This window comes from Marmota marmota, unplaced genomic scaffold, assembly GCF_001458135.2.
Source record: "Marmota marmota marmota unplaced genomic scaffold, marMar, whole genome shotgun sequence".
Lineage (NCBI taxonomy): Eukaryota > Metazoa > Chordata > Mammalia > Rodentia > Sciuridae > Marmota > Marmota marmota.
Window position 1 is genome coordinate 16,634,637 of NW_026000037.1, and position 19,873 is coordinate 16,654,509.

General features: G+C 36.5%; 1 protein-coding gene across 27 annotated transcripts in view; it reads right to left on the bottom strand.

The window, feature by feature from the left end:
* The window catches only part of Clasp1 (cytoplasmic linker associated protein 1), a 259,501-nt gene that overhangs the window by 142,636 nt on the left and 96,992 nt on the right, over nucleotides 1–19,873 (bottom strand). For all 27 annotated transcript variants that reach the window (XM_048812118.1, XM_048812111.1, XM_048812104.1 and 24 more), the window contains exon 8: nucleotides 9,626–9,693. In XM_048812118.1, coding sequence (XP_048668075.1) covers nucleotides 9,626–9,693 — 68 coding nt within the window. The remainder of the gene's footprint in view (nucleotides 1–9,625; nucleotides 9,694–19,873) is intronic.

A 19,873-nucleotide genomic window follows, 5' to 3' on the forward strand; every position in this document is an offset into this window, starting at 1 on the left:
AATCACAAACATTTTCCAGAATATAGGAGAACAGCCTACCTCTCCCAGCAGTCATGACTGTCAGTGATCTTGGTACCAAATAAAAACACTGCTCTGAAAGCTATACCTACTCACAGCAACTTAAGCATCAGCAAACTCTCCACCCACATGCTTCTTCAGCGAGATCCAGCACCAATAACAACTGCCACCCTATTCCAAAATAAAAGCCTAGACTCTATGTAACACTGACTTTTCAAAAAGGGGGAAGGGAGCAAACCTTCTCCAGCTGACTATACTCACATAAGAGCCCTCTTTAAAACTTACTAAAAAATCATTTTTAACCAACTACCTGATTTTCCTCACCCAAAAAACAGAATATCCCTAACATAAATCTTAAATTAGAAAAATAACAAAAAGTAATCTCATTTCCACATAGAAAACAGGCTGTTCATTTAACTGTGTTACTTAAACTGGTATCAGAAACAGTCTTTTCCGGGCTATTTTAAGTGGACCTCTTAGCAGAGCTCAATACATTTACCAGCCTTGTAACACGTTACCCACGTAGTTGTGACTATGGAGACACTTCCTAAGATACTGAACCACCACCCCAAGCCTTGCAAGCTGAAGTCTAATAAATAAAAGAAGGGGGAAGGGTGGGAACCCATGAGCACCTGATCCACTTATTCATAATCACAGCTATTAACAGCCAGGAATGAATAATAATAGCTTGGCTTCTTAATAAAGATTCCCTTTTAAAGGAATGCTTTGTCCCGGCTACACCTGGCAACAATTCAGACCTTACCTAATACAATGCAACATTAGTCTGTTTGTTTTCATACTTAAACAGGCATTTCTCATTTTCAATAAAGTAGAAATACCTTGTAACAGTTTTCAACGTATAAAATTTTTAGTATAAAAACAGGATGCATTTGGCAGCAAAATGATACCCTAGGTACAGTCATGTACAAGGTCAATAATTTTATGATTATGTTACCTAGTTGTTTATAGTTTTAATCTGCAAACATTTTGTCTAGCTACAGATTATGGAATTTTCATGGATTTAATTGACATGACACTTCTATTTTTCATAAACATGTTAGCTTTGCTTAAGAAGCCCAAAAGCATGTTTTTTTTTTAACCAAATTAATGTGCATAGACCTCACTTCAATCAAATCCAATTAGAGATCATTAAGTGGCTGCAGATAAAGGACACTGACTACTCCATAATTACTGGTTCTTTCATTCTCAAAATCCAATTCTCCTATGAGCATAAGCACATCTGCATGATTAAAATACTTACACAGAAAATAATTTGCTTTTTGAAACTCATGGAAAGAAAAACTATAATTTTTGCTTCAAGGGGTTTGCTAATTATATGGAGATGGGAAGGAGAAAAAGAAACATCTATATGGCAACATATTTTTAACTCCCTTATTCTTGCCATTCAAAGCTGAAGGGCCTTCGGGTAACCTAGCAACAAGGAAGAATCATACAAAGATGAAGTATTCTATTACAGACAGCACATTTTACATTGCTACTCGGCTGCTATTTCATTGCTGTTTTTAGTCACAATTCTATTATACTTAAAAATAATAATAATAAGCCCACAGGCTGTATACAAAAATAATCAATTGAACTTCATAAGACGTCATTTTGAACATGTCAAGAACTATAGTCCAAGACGAAACCCATTTATTCTTTAAGAGTACTGCCATTACATTAACAGTTTTTTCCAACTTAGTGCAAATCCAGAGCTTTTGTTTCTGATGCAAAAGAGCATTACTGTTTACAAATAACGAAAGGAAAAAAAAATAGACAAATTGGATTTCATCAAAATTTAAAACTTTTGTACACAAAAAGACACTATTAAGAAACTGAGAAGATAGCCCATTTGTAAATCATTTACCTACTGAGTCTTATATCCAGAAAGAATTCACATAGCTCAACAACAAGAGACAAATAACCCAGTTAAAAAAATGGGTGAAGGACTTGAATAGAGAACTTCCATGGAAGACCTGGACATGGCCAACAAACACTTGAATACATCATCACTCATTAGGGAAATATAAATCAAAACCACAATTAGATACCACTTTACCAAATAGGATGATTACAATTTTTAAAAAATGGAAAATAATAAGTGTTGCCAGAATGTGAAGAATCTGGAAATTGCTGGTGGGAATATAAAATGGTGCAAAACCACTGTGGAAAACAGTTTGGTAGTTCCATTCAAGTGTTCAAAGAAGCACTTTTTTTTTTTTATTGGTTGTTCAAAACATTACAAAGCTCCTGACATATCATATTTCATACATTAGATTCAAGTTGGTTATGAACTCCCAATTTTACCCCAAATACAGATTGCAGAATCACATCGGTTACACATCCACATTAAAAGAAGCACTTTTGTAATACACAAAAGGTAGGAACAATTCAGTGACCACCTATAGATCAGTAGTTGTATGTTATCAGTGAATAATAAACATGATTGAACTATACACTGAATTGGATGACTGTATAGTATGTGAATTCTCTCTCAATACAGTAGTTTTTCACAAAAGCATTACTGTCAATCTAATGAAAATGTACATTACATTTTAAATGCATACCCCCCTAAACCTGAAATTCTTCAAAAAAAAAAAGTATGAATTTATTCTCAAATGGTGTCAATTTAAAAAATGAATATTCTCCTAAAATGGAGAAACTAGAGGAGAAATCAATCATTCTAAGCACCACACATGTCCCAGATATAGTAAGAATTTTACACATGATCTCTGCACATTATCTCTTCAGGGTATTCACTCCATGTGACAGCTAAGCAAATGGTGGCTCACAAGAATTAAGTCATTTGTCCAAAGTCACACACCACACTAAAGAGAGGTACAGCAGCCTTTCCTACAAAAGTATGTCCTCATGTTTTGATCACCTTCTAGTTTCTCTGACACTGTGTCTACTCTTCTGGGGGGAACGTGGGCACCCACACTTCAAAATGAATGACCATAAAGTTTGTTAAACACAATTGCCACCTGCCCAATGGTTAACTGTCAAGTCCTTGTGCTGAGTACAGGCTGCTAAGTTTTCACAAATGGAAGTCTGAAAGACACAGATCACTGTAAAGACACTTTTTGGGTCAGCCTAGGTAGCACCTCTGTAAACAGGCAGTGCCCACTTAATGCAATAGGCCTACAGGCTTTCACGTGATCGGAACCTAAGCTGTTTAGGACCCTGGAAGGGAGCCCTGTACTACCATTCATTCTCTCCTTCAGTTTACTGAGCTCTTCAGCAGTGAACACAAGCAACATGCAACTCATATGCAATACTCTGGAATCCCACCAGAAAATAAGAATTCATGGGGAAAGTTGAAGAAAAATTAATCTGGTCACCTCAGATGCAAAGTGTTCACATGTACCATCAAAATTACTACGAGACGAAAAAGGAAAATCTGACTGGCAAATGTATCAATCAGAATGACTGTTCACTGGGACTGAGAACACAAAACAGACTATGAGGTTTTTGCTCCAAGAATGAGCAAACCCACACACACAGTGTCTATACCTGGGAGGCTCGCAGTCCAATGCAGGAGACAGACAGACAGATGTGAGCCAACTAATCACCAAACAAAAGCCTGCAAGCATGACAAAAGCCAAGCATCCAAGTAGAGAATGCCTGGAGATGTTTGCCTGAAGAATCCAACACTGTTTGGGAGGGAGGGAAAGCGTCCCAGTGGGCAGAATATGGAGCAGGGCTACTTCACAAGGAAGACCCAGTCAGTGCCCTTTGTGGTACTGAAGTCCTCCCCCAGCCCTATCACCATGTAATTAATATACCAGTACTAATGGTTTTTCCTTTCTCTTTGGAAACAAATGGGATTTATAAATCAAAAGTTTCCCTCTGTTCTTAGGAAACGAGAATGACAAAGGTGTGGGTCTTTTTCAGAGTTTGTTTGCAAAATTTCAGAGAAAAATACTCCTGTTCTAGAACTGATACTCAGTTTTTATTTTCTTATTTCTACTACAAAAATAGAGAAGGGGACATGCCCATTTCTTGAGCCTGACTCAGATGAGGTGATCAGTGACAACTTCGTCATCAGACCAGCCCATCATTTCTGATGGGTAGAGATAAAACAAGACTGGTGTGGTACTGATAAATGTTGAAGCTGAGTTAGGGCTACATTGGGGCTCATTATTCTATTTTATCCACTTTAGTATGTATTTGAAACATCCCAGATAAATTAAAAAGGAAGATGATCAGAAGACTTCCCTCCCGGCTTTGAAGATCTCAGCCAGCAGTGCCTGATACACATCCAATCGTTGGCTACAGGGAGTGCCCACCTCAGAGAAAGCAGAGGTCCAATTTGCTCAAACACTGGAAAAATAAAACTCTTACAAACTAACATATAAAGCACAGTTCATCTAACATTTACATGCTATTTAATGCTGTCTCTGGAGAAGGAAAAAAAAAAAGGGAACAAGAGAAAAGCTTCCAGTTTCCATCTCTTTTGCATCCATTTTCCCCCAGAGGTGAGTAGGCATCACTGTAGCAAGGCTTTATGGTGGAGCAATAGACGGAGGGGTGAAGACCGGGGCAGGAGGCACGCTCCCAGGCTGGCTCAATAGCTCAAGAAAGATTAGACCTGACCAGCATCCAGGAGATGGGGAGAAGTGGGTGGGTTCAAGAAACACTTAAGTGACAATCCATAGGGATCAATAATAATACACACAAGAGAGGTACAGAAGATCAGAGATGATACCTAAGCTTTAATTGACATGCCTAGATGGATAATAGAAAAATCATGTATAAAGGAATTACAGAAAAGATTCAGGATGCAGTGTTATTTACTGTTTTCCATTTTCTTTCAGTTAGAAGTGCAATATAAATATGGCTTCAGATACATGTCTCAAATACAAGAAGAAATGTCAGGCAGACAGCTGCTTCATATCCAGTTACATGCAACCCTGAGGCAAGAACTGGAAGGGAGATAAACATTTATGAAAAGAATGTGATACGGTTAGTAAATAAAACTATAGCCACAGAAAGTATAAGTAGAAAGAAGGTATTGCCGAAGAATGGAAAAGGACTGGGATCGAGCTTTGAAGGAGATCAAGATGACACAGACCAAAAGAAGAAGAAAGAAAGAAAAAAGGAAAGCTATAAACAAGCATTTCTTGGGCATAACACCTAACGTACACACAACAAAAGAAAAACAAACGAAAAAGTTGGAACTCATCAAAATTAAAAGCTTTGTATTTCAAATGACAGCACCAATATAGTGAAGGAGAAAAAAATCCCATGGACTAAGAAAAAGTATTTACAAATTATATCTTAATAAGATTATACTAGATAAAACCTTATGCTGGATACCACCAGTATGTATAAAGAACTCTTAAAACTCAATAATAGACAGCTCCATTAGAAATGGAGCTATCCATCAGAAATGATGGGCTGGCAAGGGATCTATCTGAATAGATATTTCTCCAAAGAAAGTATATAAATGGTCAATAAGAACATGAAAAAGATATCATTACTTATTAGAGACATACAAATCAGATTCATGAGACACCACCATGATGATGATGACTAAAGTAGAAATAGAAAAATTAAAGTAGAAAAGAAAGACAATAACAACTGTGGACAATTATGTGTAGAAACTGGAACTCTCTTACGCTGCTGGTTAAGAATGTAAAATAGTGCAGCTACTTTGGAAAATAGTGCAAGTCACTCAAAAAGTTAAACATGTAACCCAGCAATTCCACTCTGGTATACAGAAATGAAAATGTATATCCAAAACAAAATCTTTTACATGAACGTTTTCAGCAGCATTTGTAACAATAAACCAAAAGTGGAAACAACTCAAAAGTCCATCAACAGATAAAGAAAATGCAATTTATCCATACAGTGGAATACTGTTCAACCATCAAAAAGGAAGAAGTACTGATACATGCTACCATATAGATGAACGTTGAAAATAGCATGCTAAAGTTAAAGAAGCCAGACAGAATAGTCACATATTGTATGACTCCATTTGTATAAAATGTCCCAAATGGCAAAACCATAAAGACAGAAATTAGGCTGCCAGAGATGAGAGGCAGAAGGGAATAGTAAGTTCATACTAATGGACACAGGTTTTCCTGGGAGTGATGAAATATTCTACAATTAAATGATGGTGATGCATGAACATTTTTTTTGGCATTAAAAAAAAAAAACCCCAGCTCTAAATCCCGTACTTTAAAAAAGTGAAATTTTAGGAGGTGAATTATATGTGTATTCACAATTTCTAAAATATTCTGATGACGTAAAAAAAAAAAAAAAAAGTCCAATACCTATCTGTGACAAAAACTCAGAAAAATAATAGATGAAAACTACCTCATGCTGATAAGGGACACCAAAAACCCCACAGCTAACATCCCATCAATGGTGAAAGACCCAAGATGGGAAACCAGCAAGGCTGTCCAGTCTTACTCTATACAGTGCAGGAAGCTATAGTAATGCAATAAGGTAAGAAGGCTTACAGATATGAGAGAAAACTGTTCTCATATGCAGATGATATGATAATTATATAGAACATTCCAAGAAGTTACAAAATCACTAAGTTCTGAAAAACTGCAATCTAAGCTTGTTTAGCTTAAAATTTCATGCAGGTCTATACTTTCAGCTCTTTACTAACTGAAGAAAGCAGAGTGAATGGGCTTTGAGAAAGTAGAACAGTCAATGGTCTGAAGTCTAGAAAATTTAAAAAACAATTTCATTTTTTTAAAGAATGAGAATTGTTGAGCAAAATTTTTTAAAAAGGAGGAGGAGGAGTAGAAGCAGGACAGAGGGACAGATTTTTCCATTGCTGCTACAATTTCTTCATACCACCCAAATGTTCAGTGATCTTTGCAAAGAAGAAAATTAGGTAGTTTGTTATTTGACAGTTAATGAACATCTTACTGAGCTCTCAAAGTTCTATAGAGTAGTATCACCATTTGGGAGTATAACATCATTTGGACTGGAAATTATACAAAAACTCAGAAAAATAATAAGTAAAAACTACCTTTATACATATGCATTTACATTACTTCTTTCCTTGAAATAACCATATTTGGCTCTAACCATTTAAATATTAATACTACATTAGCTAAAAGTATAGAACCCCAAGAATTTTTAGATTGTCTTCCTTACCATTTGCTATTTTTTAAACACAGATGCCTAAAAGAACTATTTTCACCTTCAATCCTACCCTAAGCCCATATATACCTGCAGACAAAAATAGCGGACACACATATACTCACACACAAAATAAGGAAATGTGGGGGAAATATTTACACCTAGGCATTTAGATTACAGTGTTGCTATGATGCACCCAGTGTTACACAACTTTGGTATTCCTGATGCTTAAATTCATATTTTTCACATTCAGTGAAATCCACAGTGGACATATATAATCTTCTAGGCAAGGCCCCAACACAGATTTGATTCTTTTCCCAAATGCTGGCACTATAATGAGATTCAATTTCATAGTGATAGTAGAGGCTATAAAGTACAAACTTGCTTTTCTGCTACTACTTCTAATTCCTTGCCCAGCATTTTATCTTAGTAGCAATGGTTTTTAAACTGAGAAACCACACAAACTAAACAAGTTCACACAAAACTAAAAAGCATGTGTCAGGCAGCTAACTGCCTGGGTCCCTATCTCTGGATACCCATCAGTTCCATTCATCACCAGCCCACAACTCAGACACCGGAGTTCAGTTTTAAGCTTTACCCAGGATATGACACGAAAATCATACACAAATTTGCAAGCTAACAGAGAAAATGATGCCATAAATAAAATTATCTACAAATTATGCAGTTATAGGAAAATGAACAATAAGAAAATTTCACGAAATAAAAATGATTTTTGATGGTAATAGCTAAATTATGATAAATATTATTCATTTTTTCTTTTAATATGATGTATATTTTTATAATCATGAAAAATAAATAAGTGGGATTAATAAAAGTAATCTTAAATCACTTTAAGCATTTTATAAGAAGCATGCTATCCAAAGTAAAATTCCTTAGGAATAATAATGGAATAATGGTGGGTACACAGCAGAGTGTGTCAAAAGACCCAAACTCCGGCTAGGGTTACAGCTCGGTGGTACAGCACATGCCTGGCATGTGTGAGGCACTGGGTTTGATTCCCAGCACCACATACAAATAAATAAATTAAATAAAGGTCCATCAACAACTAAATATTAAAAAAAAAAAGACCTGAACTCTTGTTACCTGCTGTCTGTTCCTTACATACCAAGCATGCATCATTTTTGACACACTCAAGATATTTAAAATCTGAAGGCTATTTTATGATATACGACCCTTAACAATTCTAAAACAGGTATGATGCAATGATATTGTCAGTTAAAAGTTCTTAGGGGCAATTGACCTTCTGATGACTTTTCATTCATGCAGTAATTCACTCCTGTCTTTTCCTCCTTTTCTGAAATTTGACTTGATCTCAAAAACAAGCTCACAGAATACTAAAACGAATAAGGGAGCTGTCAACAATAGGCTGTAGCTCATTTCACTTATTCAATAACATTTATTTCATACCTACCACATGACTGGGATATTTGAGGTACTAAGCTCATGCTAAGTGGGAATTAAAAAAAGGAAATAAAATTAAGTTCCTGCTTTCATGAGTAAACAAATATTCACTGGGATAAGTGCTAGAAGGAATCAATCAGGGTTAAGGGCAGAGATCCCTTGGAGGACTAGACACACTGTTCTGGGTGGCTCTCTAATGAAGGGATGCTACAGCGGTGATCAGGATGAAGTGAGGAGGAGGGTCACATGATACCACAGAGTGAATGTTTCAGAAAGAAGGAAAAATAAGCATAGAGAAGTGGGACACAGTGGCGTTCACCTGTAATCCAGCGGCTCTGGAGGCTGAGGCAGGAGGATCATGAGTAAAAAACTAACCTCAGCAACTTAGTGAGGCCCTAAGCAACTTGGTGAGACTTTGTCTCAAAATAAAAAAATAAAAAAGAGCTGGTTAAGCATCTTTGGGTTCAATTCCTGGTACCAAAAACAAAAAACAGAAAGCACAGAGGCCCTGAAACAAGGGATGCTCAAAATGTTCAAAATTAGCCAGTAGGTCAGTGAATGTGGCAGGAGCAGAGAACTTTCAGAAAGAACAGTAGGAATGACATCAGAATGGGGGTCTGTGCCAGATCACAACGGGGCAGGTAGACCATGGGGAGCCACTGAATTGTAGTCTGGGTGTGGATGTGGGGCAGGAAATTAGCAGCACCAGATTTATAACCCTGGTTGCTATGTGCAAAACAGACTTCAAGTGTGGACAAAGAAGAGAAGCAAGGATACGGCTGAGAGGCTGCCACAGTGCCCAGGTGACATACCACGATGGCCTGAACCAGGAAGACACCAGCAGCAATGGTGAGAATTGAGAATGTTTTAAAAGCCAAGCCGACAGGATTAGCTAATGGATTCATTATGGGTTATGAAACAAAGTCAGTGATGACTCCATAGTTCCTGGCCGGGAAAAGTGGATGAATGAAGGTTAAGTTTTAAGACCTAGAAGCCCTTACTAAAAATTATCTAGTTCAGAAATAGCATAAGCTGACATAAAACTGAAAAGGCAGAAGCAGATTCTGCTTTTTCCACTCACCGTTTGCAGATTGTATCATGTTTCCAGATTTTTGGACTTCATCAAATTTTGTAAAAATGACATTCAGCCTGTATGAAAACAAAAATGTATACAAACTATTAACCATTGCTATCTATAATTAACAAACACTAAGGTGAAGTTGAGTTCCATCCCAATAATATTATCCATGATACAAATGCACTTAATAACATAGCTTTATTTTGATATTAACAATATACAATAATAATTGAGCACCTACTATGGTCCCAGCACTGGTATAAGCGCTCTACCTAGAAATCACATTTAATCCTACAAGAGTCTCATGAAAGATTACCATCACCCCATTCTATAGAGGAGGAAATCACCTACACACACACCTTACTAAGGGGACATAATTAATGGGGTGAAGATTCCAGCCCCAACAGTGGAATCCATAGCCCCCATTCCCAATTATTATATTAATCATGACTCCGTACATAAAATGTATTCGTGATAAAAAGTGCATATTCTTCCTATTTCTAAGCCCAGACTTCCAGTTACTTTGGATAAAGCTTTAAAAATCCTTTAATATCACACTACAAAGGCTTCTCTGTGGCTTATACTTAATTCAAAATGCTATAAATAATTTCTCTAGAAACCAACGTCGTGACTGCACAATTTTCAACTTAGAAAGTCTGCATGACATTTGTTTTCTATTAATGGATCATTTCACCTTGGCATTTAAATTGAAACAAAACTCCTTAATCAGTCAAAATATTCCATCCTAGTAACATCAAAAATGAGAAGAAAAGGGTGCACACAGCATTAACTCATAGTTAATGTTAAGTAAAAAAGTGTCTCCCGAGCAAAACACAGATACCTTGGAATGAGTATAAAGGTTGAGATTCCAAAGCAAGTACTTTGCAGTCAAACCTATGACATTCATTTCTGGGACCAGATTATTAATTTAGTACTTTCTTACACACCATCCTGTGTAAATGTTTGTTTTAAATTAGAATGGAAGCACCCTGCGGAGTGAGAAGGGAGCAGTATTCTTTCAGTGTCTATACCATGTACCCAAAGATGATCACTTAGGAGAGTCCCATCATGGTGTTAGAGAGCTGGTACCTAATCCTGTCCCTGTTTCACTCTGGAACACTTTAGACATTTCACACATTCTGGTCTTAGTTCATTCCTTCAACAACACCTGAGCATCCATGATGTGCCTAGCACCAAGCTAACTCAATGCTAAATGTATAAGGTTCTTAACCTCTGGAGCTTTAATTCAAAGTATCAGGGAAGCCAAAACTATAGATCAACTTTTAAAATGAAGGGGATGAACCAGCCTGATACACTGCTTTTCCTTCTTCCCATAGAAGGTATCGTAATCTTTTCAAGTCATCTTTCCATCAAAGCTCAGATATAGCTTTATAATCCTTCCTAAAATTGCTCCAGGCAATCACTAACAAAGTGTACACTGAAATAAAACTCTAGTTTCCATCCAGGACCAGATATGAGTAAAGTATCACATTCAAATCCAGTGCTTACTAAAGATCCAGAAAGATGCCTTAGAATCAATTTCATAAGATGTTTCCATTGCCTTCCCTTTTAAAGTCACAAAGATCTCCAATGGCTTGGCAAACCCATAAATACTATTACTATACAGGTTGCTAGGGCATGCCTCAACTGAGGTGTGACTTTATTTTGTCACAGCCACACCCTCTGACATGAGCTCACCTACAGGATTTCAAGTTAGGCTGAGGTATACCTCTAGTCCTGGTGTCCCTGAAATCACTAGAAAAGGGCAAGTATTTCCTCCATACCTAGGAGAGTACTCCCAATAATAAATAGCATGTGTGTGGGTTCTCTATCAGTGGTGTGATCTAATCACTGTGGCCACATGAACCACAATCAGGTGTGGCAGAAATCAGGCGTGAGATCACTGAAAAGGGCACTGTGGTTGGCACCTGCACCTTAACTCGGAATTTCCTGGGGCAAAAGGGCCCTTCCCTCCAGTTCTACACTCTTTTTTTAGTTCCCCCCTTTACTCAATAGTGTCCTCCAAAATGTCTCCTACCAATGTCACCACCTCAAGAGAGCAGTAACCTGGCAATATGACAGAGGAACAACAACAACATTTCTTGAGAATACTGACACTTGTCTGCCACTCTGAGCACAGGAACTGAAGTGCAACCAGGCACAAGTCTAAGGGGGTGAATCACACAAGTTCAAATCCAGGCACAGCAGAGCACGCCTATGGTCTCAGATACTTGGGCGGCTGAGGCAGGAGGATTGCAAGCTTAAGACAAGTCAGCAGCTTAACAGGACCCCAAGCAACTCAGTGAGACCCTATCTCAAATTTTTAAAAACTCAGTGGTACAATGCGCCTAGGTTCAATCCTCGGCATCAAAAAAAAATGTAAAATAAAGATAATGAGGATATAATCATTACCCTTTGAAGCCATTAGGTGTATTTCTTTTTTTTTTTTTTTCCAAAGGTTGAATTTTTTTTATTATTTTCTCCAAAATAAGGGAGGGGTAAAAATAAAAACAGAGAGAGAGAGAGAGAGAGAAAGGGAGAGGGAATTTCATCAAAATAGAGGAAAGATCAGTAGAGCAGATAAGGGGATTGAGAAGGGAGGAAGGACAGGAAAAGGGAAGGACAGTGGAAGTGCATGCTTGAATGTGGCACGGTGGGTCCTGGCAATGGGTGTATCCACAGGACTCTAATTTTTAAAAAAGTAAGCTCTAAATGGATTGAAGAGGTATCTCTGGAGTGGAGGGTGGGAGAGTGGGTGGCTGTGGTGGGGTGGGAAGTGCTGGGAAATGAATTGGAGTGCATTGTGTTCCGTGCTTTTGTGATTAATGTCATGGTGTGTCGTGGTGTTTATGTAGCTAAAAAGAATATAGTTTTAAAAATGCATGCATAACAACATGGTGAGCATGGTGGCACTAGTGTAATGAGGCTATTGGCTGGGAAGATAGGGTATTCCTGAACTTACCTTTCCTCTAAAAGAAACTGGAGAGAAATTTAGGAACTGCTTCTTCCAGTGTGAAGAGGTAGATGAACAGTGTTCACTGAAACATGTGTCACAAGAGTAGCACTTGAACATTATGTAAAGTGGGATGTATATATTTGGTTCCCAGTAGCTCTACAGAGAACCAAGATTACACCTGTGTAAACTGAGCAATTAGACCTGTAAACTAGACCTACATTCTTGTGTAGGTGTCCCTCAGGAATATAGAAAAAGAAAATTGGGGGACATTGCATTATAAGAATGATGAAATATAGATTAATTTGATGTGAGTAAAATAAATAGTCTACATTGCAAACAATTTCCTATCCTCTTGATTGATCACTTATTTGAATTGGGAAGGAGTTAATTGCCAGTAGCTATTATTGATGAGGATTAAGCCAGCTGTTCCAGTTCAGAAAGTGTGTTTAGATACCGTCTGCTACTTTTTGGCTTTGGCCAATGGTGTTATTGCCTTGTCACTATTTAAGTGTTTTGTAGGTATATTTTTTTTACTTTAAATCTTTGGAATATAATTTAAAATCTATTTCTTGAGGCCAGTGCATGCTTAGCATGTGTGAGGCCCTGGGTTCAATCCCTTGCACCCCTCAAAATGAGTCAATGAATCTCTTTTACTAGTTTGACAAATAACTACTATTCACTTTCCCCTAGTTTTTCTGAATTTGAATTTTTATAAGTAAATTCTTCATCCAAACAATTTTGTCTTTTTTTTAACTATAAGACTTAGATTTAACTTCTTCCTAGAAAAATATATAATAAAAAATATGAATTTTTAAAAATTCTCTTGAGTTGGGATATAGCTGAGTGGTAGAGCACTTGCTTAAGATGCTCAAGGCCTGGGTTTGAGCACCAGCACTGCAAAAAAGAAAGAAAGAAAAAAAACAAAACTAGAATTTAAACCAGAAGCAAATACTAAAATCTCAAAGTTAACAAGCTACATCCAAACACTCAGCTTCTAGTAAGCTTTTCAGTACTTGGTACTCAATTATGAGTATCAAGGACTACAGGATACCCGAGAAAAGATTTTAAAATGAAAAAGAGCAAAACAACCACATACTGAAAAATTCCAACTTGGACGACAGAGAGATAGATGTTGGTGGAAAACACAAGTTTTAAGACCATATCACTGATTTTTCCAAAGAGAGAGAGAAAATATCGCAGTCATAAGGCAAACAGGAAATGAACCCTGCAAAATGGCAAAAAAAGGACCTCTGAAAATCTATTGCTTAAAAGAAGTAAAGAGAACACTGGAAAAACCTTTTAAAATTAACGTTGTTGGGCTGGGGATGTGGCTCAAGCGGTAGCGTGCTCCCCTGGCATGCGTGTGGCCCGGGTTCGATCCTCAGCACCACATACAAACAAAGATGTTGTGTCCGCCAATAATTAAAAAATAAATATTAAAATTCTCTCTCTCTCTCTCCCCTCTCTCTTTAAAAAAAAAAAAAAAAAAAAGCCTAGCTTTTAAAAATTAACGTTGTCAAAACTCTAGAGGTTGAACAAAGGCTTGCAACAATGCAAGGAGCATTTCTTCAAATTAAAGGGCCTGATCTCGGTAATAGAGTGGGCTTTTTGTTGTTTGGGTGTATGTACCCTGGCTCTGTCTCCAGCTTGGCAGTGAGAAAACCCCACTGCTCACAATTGTGATGGTTTGAAAACCAGGCACCTGGCATCCACAGGAAATGCTAACAAGTCTGGATCTCTCCAAAACACCTGCTCTCAGACTGCCATGTGACCAATTATTATATTAATTGTGACTCCCTACACAAAATGTATACATGATAGAAACCCCATTCACAGGCTTGTCATCACTTGGCCAGACTCAGAGCTGCCTTGGGGTGAGTTTCTTTTTCCTGAGGACATGATCAAAATGTCAGCAACCATCACCCAACATGACAATGCACTGAGGCAATACAATCAGGACAAAGAAGTTGTCCAAAAAACTTTTAAAGCTGGGGAATGAGATGCCCATAGGAACTTTGAAAGCAATGACATATTCCCCAGAATCTAGAGGCCGTGCCTGTGTGAGAGGACATGTGCCTGCCCAGGAAATACCTGAGAGGGCACTAATGTCTCACTTGGGCTGATGTCGTCGCTGAATATGAAGGAAAAAAAGGGAAGGCAAAGTATAAACTACCTGCCAGAGCACTGAGCACAAACCCCGACACACACTGAAAGCCAGTCAGCAAAGACTGGGGAACTCACTGGCTCAAGGCATTAAGGAAATTCCTGTCTAATCATTAGACAACCACTGAGCTAACCACAGACTTCAGTGCCCACAAAGAACAAAGAAAATGCCTTAAGAATTAGTTCAGGAAAGTCTTTAAACAATGAGCAACAAAAACAACAGCAACAACAAACCCAGGAAAGCGGAAAGAATCAGATTTCCAGAGTTCTAAAACCTACCATTTAAAATGCTCAGTTTCAACAGAAAATTGTGGAACATTTAAAGAAACAAGAAAATATGGCCCATACACAGGCAGGAAAATATTAATCAATAGAAATTATCTGTATTGTACTATCTCAATGAAGACTTGAAATGAAATTATAAGTATGTTAAAAGACTTAAAGATAATAGTTTCTAAAGAACTAAAAGTATAAGAACAATGTCTCACCCAAAGGAGACTATCAAAGCAGAGAAAGAAATTTTTACAAAACATAGAAATTCGAGAGATGAAAAGTAGATAATTGAAATGAAATATTCTACCCTGGAGACTGAGGCAGAAGGATCACAAAGTTCAAGGCCCTTCTGGGCAACTTAGACCCTGTCTCAAAATAAAAAATAAAAAGGGCTCAGGGATATAGCTCAGTAGTAAAGCACCTCTGGCTTCAGTTCCCAGTACTGAAAAAAAAAAAAAAAAGTATTTGTCCACTACAGTGTTTCAATCTCAGCTTTTTTTGTTGTTTTTGTTTTAAACCCAGGATACTGAGCATGCTAAGCCAAGTGCTCTACCACTCAGCTCCAAATGCATCCCAGCAGATCCGAACTGGGACAAGCATCAGCAAAACTGAGGGCACATCAACCAACGTTACGTTATCTGAAAAACAGCAGAAAATAACAGGGGGGAAAAAAATGAACACAGCTTAAGAGATCATCTTATAATAGCAATGTGCCAATATACACATAATGGAAGTCCCAAGAGAAGACAAAGAAAAAGGAACAAAACGTACATACGAAGAAGTAGTGGCCAAAGTCTTCACAGGGTTGATATAAAACATGAATCTAAATATTCAAGAATTATGACAAACTCCAAACAAGGTAAACTTAGAAATCCAAACCTAGACACACAATAAAAAAAGACACTTGACAAAAAAGATCAAAAGAAAATGTTCAAGGCAGTAACAGAGAAGCCACTTGCACAAGCAATTCAATAAAATGAATATCTAATTTCTCACAAGAAAAAAGGAGGACCACACGCTGTGCATATTTTCAAGACCTGAAAAATATTGTCAACCAAGAATTATGTAGCTAATAAAACTCTGCTTCAAAACCCAAGAAGAATTTGAAAAATGAACAAAAAAAGACCGCCTTTCAGGTTGAAATGAAAGGAAACCATACAACGGCTCAAATTCATGTGTGGAAATTAAAAAAAATATTTAAAAAAAAACACCAGTAAGTTATATAAATAAAGAAGACATAGGTAAATTCAAAGAAATATACAAAATTTCTGTTTGTAACTCTTGCCATCCTACATGACTTAACAGGAAACTGCAGAAAGCAATAATTATGAAACTGTTCTCATGTTCTCAAAATGTAGAAAAACATAATGTGTATGATAATAGCTAGAAAAGGAGAAACACATCAATAACAATAAAGAATTAGAAGTCTCAAAAATATGTAGAAATTAAATAAAACACTACACCAAGCGACAGATGGGTAAAAGATAAAAACAAAAATGAAATTAGAAAATCCTGAAGAAATCAATGAAAATGAAAACAGAACATATACAAACCAATGAAATTTGGCTTAAGTACTCAAGACAAATTTTTTTTTTATTTTTTTAGTTGTAAATGGACAAATACCTTTATTTTGTTTATTTCTTTTTATGTGGTGCTGATGATTGAACCCAGGGCCCCGCATACGCTAGGCAAGCACTCTACCACTAAGCCACAACCTCAGCCCCTCAAGAGAGAAATTTATAAATGAGGACGCCTACATTAAAAGAGAAGAGAGATCTCAAATTGATAACACTTTTCATCTTAGAAAATTTTTTTTATAAAAATAAAAACATTTAAAAATTTAAATTGTAAAAATAAAAACAAATCAAATGAAGCCAAAAGAAAGAAACAATACAGATTAGAATAAAATGTAAACTAGTAAACAGTAGGAAAAAAACTTAAGTTAGTCAAACTTAGCCAAAAGTTCATTCTTTTTTTTTTTTTGGGGGGGGGGGTGAATAACCAAATTGATAAACCTTTACCTACCCTACCCAAAAAAAGAAAGAAAACTCAAATTAATGAATTTATCACTATTGACCTACGAAAATAATGATTACAAGGGAATACTAGGAAGAATTATATGTTCAAAATTAGGTAACCAAGATAAAAGGAAGAATTTCCTAGGCAGACACACACCAATCCTTCACAAACTTTTGTGTGTGTGTGTGTGTGTGTGTGTTGGGTGGGGGGTGAGTAACCAGGGATTGAGCTCAGGGGCACTCAACCACTGAGCGACATCCCTAGCCTTTTTTTGAATTTTATTTACAAACTATTTTTAAGAAGATGATAGAAGAAACTGTGGATGTGGGAGGAGATGCATAAAAGAACTTTCTCTATTTTCTAAATCTTCTGTAAACCTAAAACTACACTAAAAATCTATTAATTAAAATTTAAAATACAAAATACATAGGGGCTGGGGATGTGGCTCAAGCGGTAGCGTACTCGCCTGGCATGCATGGGGCGCTGAGTTCGATCCTCAGCACCACATAAAAATAAAATAAAGATGTTGTATCCACCGAAAACTAAAAAAAAAAAAAAATTTAAAAAAAAATACAAAATACACACACACACACACACACACAGAGGATTCATTCTATAAGGTAGTATTAGAGTAACAAGAAAAGCAGAAAAATACATCACATGAAAAGAAAAAGAACTAAGCAGCTTAACAAAACCCTGACTCAAAACAAAAACAAAAGGGGCCGGGATTTGGCCCAGTGGTTCAGCATCCCTAGATTCAATCCCCTCCACACACCCCCCAAAAGAAGAAAAATATTCCTTATAAATATTCTCTATATAAAAATACTATATATATATAAAATCAACAAAAATGCAAGGTTGGTTCAACATGTGAAAAACAAGAAATGTAACATCATATGTCAGTATAATAAAAAACAAAAGCCACAATTCTCAACAAATACAGAAAAACTCTGGCTATACCCAAAATGCTCTCTGTCTCTCTTTCTCTCTCAACAACAAACTAGGAATAAGAAACAACTTCTTCAATCTCATAAAGGTATATATGTACACAAAACAAACAAAAACTACCCATGGCTAATATTACAATTAATTGTGAATAACTAAAAGCTTTCTAAGACCAAGGACAGAACAAAGATGTTCATTCTCACCACTTATTCAACATTATTGTGGAGGTTCTAGCCAGGGCTTTTATGAAAGAAAGAAGTAAAAGGCTGCCATATTGGAAAGGAACAAGTAAAATTATTTCTATTGGCAGATGATGTCATCTTGTATATAAAAAAGTTTAAACAATTCACAACAAAAATCACTAGAATATGGAAGTTCACAAAAGTTGCAGAATTTAAGATCAATATAAGAATCAATTGTTTTGCTCTATATTAGTGTAATGAACCACATGAAATTCAAATTAAGAAAAAGGGTCTACTCACATTAGCATCAAAAAAATAAAATTCTAGGAATGAATTTTACAAAGAAGTGCACACTGACAACTACAGAGCATCTGTTGAAATTAATGAAAACCTTAAAAAGTGAAAACGCATTCCACATCTGTGGATGGGAAGACCAAACATTAAGAAACAATATTCAGGCTGGGGCTGTGGCTCAATGGTAGAGCGCTTGCCCAGCATGTGTGAGGCACTGGGTTCAATCCTTAGGCACCACATAAAAATAAAAATTAAGATCCATCAACAACTGAAAAAATATTTTTCTTAAAAAAGGAAATAAACCAATAATTTCTAAACTCATTTACAGATTCAAAATAATTTCTATTAAAATTCCAACTTTATTCTTTTGCAAATTGATAAGTTAGTCCAAAAACTCTTACAGAAATTCAAGTGATCCAGAAGAGCCAAAACAAATCTGGTATTTCAAAATTTACTATGAAAGCTATTAAAATTGAGTCAGAGATTGTGGTATAAGGATGGGGGGTATAGATCAATGGAATAGAATCCAGGGTCTAGAAAGAAATCATTATGATTATGGTCAAGTGATTTTCAAAAAAGATTCCACTAAAATTCTAACAGGATCAAAACCACAATGAGACAACCACTGGGATGATTAACAGAAAATAATGATGATGATGATGATGATGATATATACGTACACACACAGACAATACCAAATAACGTAGAGAAACTGGAACCCTGCACATTGCTAATAGAATATATAATGGTGCAGCTGCTGTAGAAGACAGTCTGTCAAAAAAATTAATATATGATCCGGCAACCCTACTTATGGGTATGTAACCAAAAGAATTGAAAGCAGGGTCTTAAAGAAACACTACACACCTATATTCATAATAGCATTATTCACAATAGCCAAAAAGTAGGGGTAACACAAATGTCCATCAATGGATGAACAGACAAAATGAGGTATATAAATATGAAGGAGTATTATTCAGCCTTAAAAAGCAGAGAAATTCTAATACTTCATGCAACACTGATGAGCCTCAAAAACATTATGGTAAATGAAAGAAGGCAGTCACAAAAGCCACATTTTACATGATTTAATTTGTACAAAATGTTCAAAAATAAATATTTACACAGAAATAAAAAGTAGAGACATGACTGGGAGGAGCTGGGGAAGAGGACAGGATGAAGAATGACTGCTAATGGGCATGGGGTGTCTTTATGGGGCAATGAAAAAAAATTTTTTTTCAGTACTGGGGATTGAGCACAGGGGAATTCTACCACTGAGCCACGTATTCAGTCCCTTTTAATTTTTATTTTGAGACAGACCAATGCTAAGTTGCAGAGCTGGCCTCAAATTTGAAAACTTCTGTAGCCTCCAGGGTTGCTGGGATTACAGGCATGTGCTACCACACACTGGGCTAAAACATCAAA